This window comes from Centropristis striata, chromosome 9, assembly GCF_030273125.1.
Source record: "Centropristis striata isolate RG_2023a ecotype Rhode Island chromosome 9, C.striata_1.0, whole genome shotgun sequence".
NCBI lineage: Eukaryota > Metazoa > Chordata > Actinopteri > Perciformes > Serranidae > Centropristis > Centropristis striata.
This window is the reverse complement of record NC_081525.1, coordinates 10,973,661-10,985,063: the sequence shown is the minus strand read 5'-3', so window position 1 is coordinate 10,985,063 and position 11,403 is coordinate 10,973,661. Positions and strand designations below refer to the sequence as shown.

The following is an 11,403-nucleotide window of genomic DNA, read 5'->3' as shown; positions in this document are numbered from 1 at the left end:
TTGTCTTGGCTATTTCACTTCTGTTCGTGCGTCATTGTTTCTTTGTAACTAAGGTTTTAATGTCCTGTACATTCCTGTTATGACAATCATTTGATACAGATTGAGTTCCTATTCTAATGTTATCGTATCAACCAGAGCATCCGCTTAGGATACGCTATGCTGACTTTTGACCAAGAAGTTTTCCTTTCCCATGATCTGATATTTCACCTGTGTACCTAGGTTACATATATTTTCAATGTAGATTTATCTATGGATTTATCCTACATTACCTACCTCAGAAAAATGAACAGTGACTCCTTGGAGTGTCTGTTAGTCCAACCAAATGCTGAACAAGACATTTTTACTAAACAAAACGAAATAAATTGTCATTAAGTGAAAATATAGCGAAAGGGTCAAAGTTATGAGACCAAACCGGTCCTTTTTTATATCTATATATTACATTATATATAACTTTATTGACACGTTGCCGTGGATACGCATTGCTCTGCTTCTCTCCTGATGAAGGCTCACCTTGTTAGTGACCTGTCAATCAAAGGTAGCCACTCCCCAAATCATACGATTCTTTATCTTCTATTTTCTTCTAATTGGGGCCATTATTTAAATTATTGACACCAAATTGTCTTGAAGAAGATTTTTTAACTAGTGATTGAGACCATAGTGTTGCCTTAAAAAAAAATTCTGAAGTATTTTATTTATTTTTCTTGAGGAATTTTCGGTAGAATGCAGCTTAAGGCACTTCCTGGTTCGCCTCCCTGCACAGACCTGGAGGTTGCCGCCTGATTATGACTCAAGTGTCGGGATAAAATCGAATGGTGGGAACACAAACTGGAGGGAAAAGATCGCTTCCATCCTATCGAACTACATGTCCCACCAGGCCTTGCGGTCCAAGAGGTGGGCGGGGCGATTGTCTCGACCTTGGGGTTTGACGTAGAGCAACATGGCGAACCAGGAGCCGAATGTGAGTGTCTGAAATTTCTAAATGTTTTAATGAATGACTTTTATGCAGGCTGAGAGACGTGTTTAGCACCTATCGTTACTAAAGCTACTAATAAACACGGTTTGTTAATGAGTTAACGTTAACCAGGCCCAGTTAGTGAAGAGCAACCTCACTTAGCATGTGTTACCGTTAGCTTAAAGTTAACGTGGGGTGACTGCTGTGTCTGTTATGTTGACAAACTATCAGTGAACTAACTGAACAGAACCGGTCTGTTTTACCCAGCTGGTCCAGGTACCGGTTAGTACAGCTCTAGTCTAAGTTCTGGAGAGATGGCAGAGCCGATCAGCTGCTCAGTCTGTGGTCTGTGAGCCTGAAATGTCCACATAAGAATTAGGGGACACAGTTATCAGGACACATGTCCTCCAACATGATAGTAGTGAAAAACCTGCATTCTTCATTTTTGTGGTGAACACATCTATCCGTTTATAAAAATAGAGGAATAAGTTATGTAATAATATATATAATAATAATATTACAGTATATAAAGTACCTAAAATAGCTCCATCTTAAGCTGCTGCAACATTAAAGTGATGAACACATTAATGCATCAGTTATATGATATGATATGATATATATATATATATATATATATATATATATGTCTGAAATATGACATTCTGCATTTTATTTCTGATACTTTAAGCTTTATACTTTCAGCTCTACTTTAAAGTCACATGTTTCTGCAAGACAAAACTATGGTCTTACTCTGACTGTCCCTCTAGCGCTTAGCCCAGCTCCTGAGGGATCTGGCAGGTCGGATCTCTTCGGGTGGCAAAGGGGCAGGATTAGGACTGAAGCTGTTACTTGGAGCTGGAGCTGTGGCATATGGCATCAAAGAATCCACGTACACAGGTAACACACACACTCTTGTACTGAGCTCTTGATATGTGCCAGACGCAGGGAGGCGGTCCCTAGAGAGCAGTGCTACCCCACAAAGACTCCCAGCAGACATGCTGTCCACCTATTGGGCTGCAGGAACCATCAATCCTTTACTGTCTACATGTCTGAGACACTGAGCTTAGATAATGGCTGAAAGATATTAACACTAGAGGTGGGAATCCTCAGAGGCCCCACGATACGATTTTATATGAGAAAATTCTCAGTCTATTCATCTCACTTCAGTATTTTTATTTCTCCACAATGAGAGTCAAACCCACAGACTAACCAACAAAGTATTCAGGCAAATTGAACTGAACTGATATCAAACATGTATGGACAACAACTACTGCAACATTTTATCAAACTTTCCTCAAGTTTAAGGTCCACTGCTCTGATTTTTTTTGAATGAAACATAAAAAAAGCCTAACTTTGCAGCTTTCTGTTGAAATTTTCACAGTGCTTCAACATGTTAGTAACTCTCACATTGTGTGTGTGTGTGTGTGTGTGTGTCACAGTGGAGGGTGGTCACAGAGCCATCATCTTCAACAGGATAGGAGGGATGCAGATGGACACCGTTTTGTCTGAGGGGCTACATCTGAGGTAGGATGTTGTTCCTGTAGCTGGGTGGTTGACGTGAACTCAAAGTGAAAAAAAGAATAATTCAAAAATATATGTCAAATGACATACAATTATATTCCCTTATATGTGAATAATTCAAAACTGAATGTGTCCATTTCTAATTCTTCATATATTTAGCATATTATTAACTTTTTGGTGTGGTAGTCCTAAAATGTGTCCACCGGTGCAACAAAATGAAGAATGTCATTATTTAATTCAGAGAATGTTGGACAGATAAGATAGATAAGCCCAAGGCATATTAGTTATGAATATTTTTATCAGTTTACATTATTTTCAATGATCAATCAATGTAAAATGATAAAAAATATGCAGATCAATACTTAAACTGCGTTGTACCAAAGGACTACCTTAAGACGACCAGTTCCATTACTGCACGGAAATAGTAATATTATGAAAATATTTGAGACAGAACTGATCTTGTGTGCAGTCCACCTGCTCCAGAGATGTCTTCTGTCCTTCCTGATTCTGGAAGGACCCCTCTCAGTAATGGGGTGGTCACATTAATGCCTGTTTTATATCTACATAATGGCGTTGCTCCAGGAGGACACCAGTTTTGCGGACAAAATGTAATGTGTCATAATAACTCGACATAGGGACACTTATATAACACTTAACACTTATATCCTCTAGATTCATTAAGTAAACACTCATATGACATGCATTCAAGTATTTTAATGTATTTAGATTAATTTTTCATTAAATTACAGTTGTTTTAAGATAAGTAACGCTACCTAGGACAGTTGCACCGTTCAAAACAGAATATTTGCATAGTTGAAGAACGATACTCATTGTTTGCAGATGGATTAGATGTAGAAGAATGAACTGCATATTAAAACATTAATTTTAATGAAATATTATCAAATTTTAGTAATATTTGTCACTGGGAACACAAAAATTGAGCGTCACGTCAACCACCCAGCTGCTGCTGGTCAGTCTGTCGCCTTTCAAGGCTTTTTAATTAGTATCACACTCACAAATTATCTTTTTTTGACTGATTACTAACCTTTAGAGGCGAGTCTTCTGTAGTAAGCCCAGTCAGCAGGGGGAAGTCAGCAGAGGAACACATATGAGTGACAGGCTGAGGAAAGAGTCTGTGATAGACATGAAACTTATGTCCACATCCCTGGAGTATTATGATTTAGTTTCTCTCTGCATCTATCTAGGCCTGTCACGATAATTACTAAATCGACTTATCGTTCGATATATGAAAATGGACACAATAGTTTTTTTCTGGACTCAATATATTGTCGTGTACATGCGTGACTTTTTGTGCTTTTTGTGTTGTGTTTAAAGTAAAGCTGCAAATGTTTGACAGGCAGTACGAATTGCCGAAAAAAAAACTATATTTCCCAAGCAGCCATTCCAGCTGTTTATATGTTATTTAAATAACAAAATACTATCATACATAATGTTTATCTCATTGCAGTATTTTGTTAACAGAGCCTGAAAGTCTATTTTATTTGTTTTGGTTGTAGTTTATTTAAGTTTAATTTATCTAGGATATTTTAATATTTCTTTTCCACATTTCAATTCCAATGAGATTTAAAAATTCATTGCTGTGGAAAAGGATGTACTTATTACGCTCTAATATCGTTTTAAAACTAAAATGACATCGATACAACGATACTATCGTTTATTGTGATAGTTTCTGGGAAAATATATCGTCCTAACAAATGTGTTATAGTGACAGGCCTACATCTGCATCATTTCTGTTATGCTGTGGCCTGTTTGTAGCTGCTACAGTCCCAAAGCTGAGTGTAAAAAAAAGAAATGTAGCAGTACTACCTGTGCCGTGATATAAGCGTCTGTGTTGCAGGATCCCATGGTTCCAGTACCCTATCATCTATGATATCCGAGCCAAACCAAGGAAGATCTCCTCTTTGACTGGTAGCAAAGGTAACGCAAACTCTTCTGCTTTTAAGGTGACCTAAATATTATAAAAGTGACATTCTGCTGAGTGTGTCATGGTGAAAATGTAAAAACAATGCTCCTGTGCATCGAGGATAACTACAGCAGTGTTTCCCAAAGGATTTTATGAGACTCTCGGGGGAGGCACTGAACCATGTAGGGGCGTCCGGGGGCATGACCCTCCAGGAGAAAATGTTGTACATTTATGAGTAAAGGCGTCAATCTTGTGCACTTTGAGAGCTAAATGAGAGCAAACACCTCAAATAACATATTTCAAAGTCGGAAGATACCGTATTATAGAATCTTTGTTATCCTACTGTGTCATCTTTAGTTGCTGTCAACATGTTTTCCACTAGGACATTGAGCAGCCAGCAACTGTAAAAAAAAAAAAAAAAATAGCTGGTTAGGGGGGTCCAGGGTCATGCCCTCCTGGATAATTTTTTTTCCATAAAAGCCCAAATTTGCGGCCTCTCACAGATTCTAATGCCAAAATCATTTTCAAGAAAACCATGGAAACTTATCAGCTAGTTTGGTTGTTATCATTATATTTGTCCAAACAAATGTACCTTTAGTTGTTCCAGGCATTAAAATGAACAAGAAATTGAAGAAAAAGGGTGTTGTAATCATTTTTCAATCACTGTATGTAATCTGTCATTACCAGTGTTTAATATCTGTGCGTCTGTGTGTTTAGATCTGCAGATGGTGAACATAGCGGTGCGTGTGTTGTCTCGACCTCTGGCCTCCAACCTGCCTATCATGTACCAACAACTGGGGAAGGACTACGACGAGAAAGTCCTGCCCTCCATCGTCAACGAGGTCCTCAAGTCTGTAGTGGCGAAGTTTAATGCCTCGCAGCTCATCACACAGAGAGCACAGGTACTGCTGTCCTCTCTGCCGGGGTCAAGTCAAACTAATACCACAATTTTGAACTTCCACACATTACCAGCACTCTGATTTTGTGAAGTGAGCAGGGTTGGTGCGGGTGCTTGAAACCCTTGAAAATGCTTGAATTTAAATGTTGTATTTTCAAGGTTTAAAAGTGCTTAGATTTTGTATAAAGTGCTTGTAAATGCTTGAAATTCTTACTGTATTTCTCTTGCAATCTGACTATATCCATCTATACTATATACTATATACTATAGATAATCACATGTTCAATGTAAAAATAATGAGTAGCCTATCTGAAATGAAGACCGTTCCTCCTAAAAGTGTAATACCATCGCTGTTGGTATGGTTCAGTGAAATCTCCCCCTTTTAGTATGTAAGTACTCATCTAAAACATGCAATTTACAACAGGTGTAAGATACTGGAAAGGCTTGAAAATTTACATTGAAAGTCCTTGAAAAATGCTTGAATTTGACCACTGCTAAAGTGTACGAACCCTGAGTGAGTGTTCCCGGTTTGGAGAACCAGACTCTCTCCAAGCAGGAAACAGACTGCACAAAACATATTTTAACCACCTAAACAAAGGCCCAACTTAAAAATGTTATCCCTGTTTATGTGTACGCTATATTAACGATATGTCCACCGATATTTGTTGCTATCCACAGCTGTTTGATTTGGCACTACTGTTTCTCAACTGTAGAACTTCCATGTTCCTGCACTAATATGTTTCACGTGCGCGTTACTGCAGCGTCACGTCGGCGTCGCGTTCGCCGTTGCAAATAGGTAACACTCTAATCAATGAGAGCATTTCCACCGGGCGCGCTGCGTAACGTTACAGCAGCGTCACGTCAGCGTCTCTACGCGAGCATTAGGTAGGACTTCTGCCAAACCGCGTAAATCTCAACAGAGCAGATCGCACCAGACAGGAAGTCCGACTCAGAATCAACGTAAAACACTTCCGCCCCCTTTCAAAATAAAACACAATACGCAGTTCATGCAGCCTAAAACTACTTCACATCAACATTATGTTATGACCGAGGCACCAGATCAGCAACCAATCAATCAAAGGGTCTCAGAGGATCGGAGACATGGACGACAAGAGACTGATTGTTGAAGTGGAACATCATACAATCATTTATGATATAACATATTGTTTTTATAAGGATAGATGGTCAGATTAACAGATCTTTCACGTCAGAGAAGCAAAGTAAGCTGTTGGTTGTTGTTGTTGTTGATTACTTTATACAAACAGTTTATCTATAGACTGTATAAATAGAGTTTAGAGTTTATCACGGGATCTTGCGGTCTCCCGTATGGTCAGGATTATCGCGTGATCTCATTATCTCGCGTGTATACGACCGGCTCGCTAAACTGACGTGACGCTGCAGTAACGCGCCCGGTGTGAATCCCTAGTAAGAGACAACGAAAACAAGAAAATAAAAAAGTGTTTATGACAGCGAAGATTAAACGTGTTTCAATATGGAGACAAAATTATATCTTTATGGACCAGAATATACAGACGAAGAACCTTCACAAATGGAGACTGAACGGGCTGAAAGAGAGAGGGATAATATATCGGTAATATACCGTACACATAAACAGGTGTAACACTGTAAGGCTGGGCCTTTGTTTAGGTGGTTGAAAATACATTTTGTGACTGTCCCCATCTGCAGTCTGTTCACTAGTGATGGTCCAATGAAGCCTCATGAAGCGTTTTCTTTTCTTTCTTTAAACACCAGGTATTGAAAAAGAACATTTATCTTAGTTTCAAAGCTACATACTAGAAATGAATCCTATTCCGTTTTCTGGATCGTGAATGTAATTTACTTTGTTAATAATACAACTATAAACCACGGTCTAGTCTGTAGCTGTGAGATATTGTTATAGTCAGCAGTTGGATGTTGTCGATGTGTACAGGTGCATCTCAATACATTAGAATATGATGGAAAAGTTAATTTCCAGTATATAGACGGACATACTTTTCAGAGGCCAACATTTCCATATTAAACATACTTTTTAAAATTGGTCTATTGTAATTGAAAAAAATTTTGAGACACTGAATTTTAGGTGTTCATTTAATGTAAGCCATAATCATTATAATTAGAAGAAATGAAATAAAGACATGAAATGTTTCATTCTGCGTGTAATGGATCTATATAATGTGTTATTTCCACTTTTTGAATTGAATTACTGACATAAATAAACTTTTCTATGATATTCTAATTTACTGAGTTGCACCTGTATTGTGTTTGTCCAGGTGTCCTTGCTGGTGCGACGGGAGCTGTTTGAGAGAGCCAAAGACTTCAACATCATCCTGGATGACGTGGCCATCACTGAGCTGAGCTTCAGCTCTCAGTACACTGCTGCTGTGGAGGCCAAGCAAGTCGGTAAGGCTCAGTTTAGTACACACACACACACACACACACACACACACACACACACACATACACACATTCTTGTACTTCTATCTTTGTGAGAGCCTCATTGGAATAGTGAATTCCCTAGCAAGGTTATAATAGTTTTGGATTTTTCATTAGTTTTAGTTTTAATTTCGTTGAGAATTTTTGTTTTCAAATTCAGTTAGTTTCAATGAGTTTTTAGAGTGAGTTTGCTAGTATTAGTTTAGTTTTTATTTTTTGGAAAATGCTTCGTTTTAGTTTAGTTTTTACTAGTTTTAGTGTTAGTTTTAGTTTTTTGTAACGGGGTATTTGTTGGCTGGGAGATTAAAAAAGGTCACAGTAAATTTTAAAAAAAGGTCAATTTTACCATTATTTATTTTTACCTTTATTTCCTTTGCCTTATCCATCTTCATTATGTATGAAAATAGTTGACAAAAACGACATTTTCACTACAATTTTAGTTGGTTTTAATTAGTTGTCGTGTTTTTAAAAACTCGTTTTTATTTTTATTTCAGTTAACAAAAATGTTTTTCCAATTCTAGTTTTCGAAATGTTCTCACTTCTCAAAACACACACACACACACACACACACACACACACACACACACAGGCAGGTAACTGAGAACTCACATAAGCTGCTGACGATCATCACAGTTTATTCAAATGTAAAAGGCTTCTTGTCCTATATATAACAGTATATATGTGTGTGTGTGTGTGTGTGTGTGTGTGTGTAGCTCAGCAGGAGGCCCAGAGGGCCCAGTTCTATGTGGAGAAAGCTAAACAGGATCAGAGACAGAAGATCATCCAGGCTGAGGGAGAGGCTGAAGCTGCCAAAATGGTAATTTGTTACTATGGAAACGGCACTGCTCACCGTCATGAGTTTTATCCCTCTGAGACATGAAGCAAAGTTTGTGTTTTGATGTAAACTTGGTCGGACAGTGATGTTTCCATCAACTAATTTCTCTGTGCATTTTAAAGATTCGCAGGAGAAAAGCTTGATGGGAACACCAAAAAAATTTGATGAAACATTTTAAAAGTGCGCGTAAAAGTTTTTACGCTGGCTTGAGGTGTTTTTTCTCTTTTTTGAAAAATAGTTAATGGGCTAAATAAGAGATGGAAACATTTTTTCCGAATAAGTTCTGACGTAGGGAACATTAACATTTAACTCACATGACTGATCAGCTGTTTCTGCTCCGACATGAAAGAACAATTCTAAGTTGCCCAGTTGAATCTAATTCCTGAAGACTTCTCTCTATTTTCTCTCGTGGGTGGCCAAAGGTGACCGAGTAGCAACCTACTTTTTATTTTCTCTTTGGCAAATTCTCTACTTCTTCCACTATTTAGTGACAGATTAGCCTACAGCAATACATTACACAGCCATCTTCTGACCAAAGTACATTTATGCAGCTTTATTTCTCCAAACCAGTTGATGGAAACGTCCCTAATTCGCATTTTCTTTAATGTGACATTTCAAAACGGGGTATCCGCGGAGTCTTAAAAAGTCTTAAAACATCTAAAAAGCTAATAATTTGAATTTAAGACCTTATAATGTCTAAAATGATCTTAAAATCTCAAAATGTTTTAAATACAATTGTGAAAAGTCTTAAAATTGTAATTTACTTTGCAAGTAATTCCAGGCCTCCGATTTCCCTTCATGTCTTTTGTACTTTTTTGCCAGTATGGATGTGAAATGGGTCTTAAATTGTATGTATTATGGTCTTAGAAAAGTCTTAAATTCGACTTGTTGAAACCTGCAAAATTTGCGACTTTAATGGAAACACAGCTATTGTCTACTTTAGTGATTATGTTGTATAAAAGGGAATATATTGACGAAATCAAAACTGTGTGTGTGTGTGTGTGTGTGTGTGTGTGTGTGTGTGTGTGTGTGTGTGTGTGTGTGTGTGTGTGTGTCAGCTGGGCATGGCAGTGACTAGGAACCCAGGTTACCTGAAGCTGAGGAAAATCAGAGCAGCACAAAATATCGCAAAGACGGTGAGTGTTGTTGTTTCTCATGTGTGTGACCGCCTTTCTGTTCCACATTTAAATTTTATGTGAATATTATTACAGAATATCAGAAAAAGTCCTTTGTCCCAAAATTAGTGGTGGTGGTGAGATAATGTCTGGTGTGTCTGCTCCCAGGTGTCAACATCACAGAACAAGATCTACCTGAATGCTGACAGTTTGGTCCTGAACCTACAAGATGAGACATTTTTGAAGAAGTAAGTTTGCACACACACACACACACACACACACACACAAACACAAACACACACACACACACAGGTGCATCTCAATAAATTATAATATCATAGAAAAGTTGATTTATGTCAGTGCCATTTATGCCATTATATAGATCCATTACACACAGAATAAAACATTGCATGTCTTAATATATTAAATGTCTTCTAATTGTCACAGCAGCTCAAGATACAGACACATAGATATGGAAAACAGAATAAAGAATATAAAAAATAAGATATACATTCTATACACATTATATACGTACATTTCTGCTGTTTTGTGTGTTTGTTTGTTTTCCTGAAAGTACTTTGCATTTTACAGATATTGCACATTAGAGAAAAACATATTTTAGAATGTTAAAAAGGTTAAATAGTAATGTTGCATGTAATAGAATGGACATCAATGAATAAATATATTTAAATATATGCAGACATTAACACAGTATAGTATAAGTGGTATATGACATACAGATGCATCTCAAAAAAATTAGAATATCATAGAAAAGTTTATTTATGTCAGTAATTCAATTGAAAAAGTGGAAATAACACATTATATAGATCCATTACACACAGAATGAAACATTTCATGTCTTCATTTATTTGATTTCTAAACCTAAAATACAGACCTAAAATTCAGTGTCTCAAAACATTTTTCATATTATTTCCATATGTTTAATATGGAAATGTTGGCCTCTGAAAAGTTTGTCCATCTATATGACTCAATACTTGGTTGGGGCTGTTTGACTTAAACTGCTGGAAATGGACTTTTCCATCATATTCTAATGCATTGAGATGTGTGTGTGTGTGTGTGTGTGTGTACACACACACACACACACACACACACAAAGAAAAAAAATGCAGGCTTTAGTACCTGTATCCTGATGTCTGGTTAATGAAGTGTGCTGTTGTTTTGCAGCTTGTCAATGGGCCGAAAGAAGTGATCAAGAGGACACAGAGAGGAGCAGCAGAACTGTCTTTTATTATCTGAACACAGAGAAACCAACATACATGACTGTGGACACGTGTGAATGTGGGCGACAAAAAAAAAAAGCCTTTTCTTTTAGTTTTTGTTTAGTTTTTTACACTGGCATTTTTGGAGTGACCTGTGTTATTATCCCTGATTATGGAAAAATGAAATGGAAAGGTGAGGCTGTTCAGTGGAGTCTTGAATAAGAATTAATCCAAAAGTCAGAATCAGAATTATGAAGCAGATCAGTGTCTTATGTCAGGAGAAGCTGCAACACTGTCTCTAGTGCCACTCTGCCTCCTTCTGGTGCTTCCAGGTATGACGTGGCTCCACGTCTCCACCTGGAGCTGCTGTTCCAGGTGTTCTCTTATGTGTATGCAGTCATGCAGTAAAACACTAAATATGCAGGCATCAGTGTTGACAGACCAAGTTAATGCAACCTAATTTATCTGTTAAGAATATCTGTAATAAACATTTTGTTATAATAAA

The 11,403-nt window shown here is 37.4% G+C and overlaps 1 protein-coding gene across 1 annotated transcript; it reads left to right on the top strand.

Annotated features, from left to right (window-relative positions):
* Positions 1-796: 796 nt before the first annotated feature.
* On the top strand, positions 797-11,403 carry LOC131977761 (prohibitin-2-like). Its single transcript, XM_059341190.1, has 10 exons — positions 797-958; positions 1,720-1,849; positions 2,392-2,476; positions 4,332-4,411; positions 5,115-5,299; positions 7,566-7,695; positions 8,442-8,545; positions 9,622-9,699; positions 9,847-9,926; positions 10,864-11,403. Exons 1-10 carry the CDS (start codon positions 938-940, stop codon positions 10,886-10,888), a joined length of 918 nt encoding a protein of 305 aa, XP_059197173.1. The 5' UTR covers positions 797-937; the 3' UTR covers positions 10,889-11,403.

Coding starts and splice junctions, on each gene's coding strand:
- LOC131977761 (XM_059341190.1), top strand. CDS start 938: ATGGCGAACCAGGAGCCGAAT. Junction 5,300..7,565: donor TCATCACACAGAGAGCACAG/GTACTGCTGTCC, acceptor GTGTTTGTCCAG/GTGTCCTTGCTGGTGCGACG. Junction 8,546..9,621: donor AGGCTGAAGCTGCCAAAATG/GTAATTTGTTAC, acceptor TGTGTGTGTCAG/CTGGGCATGGCAGTGACTAG.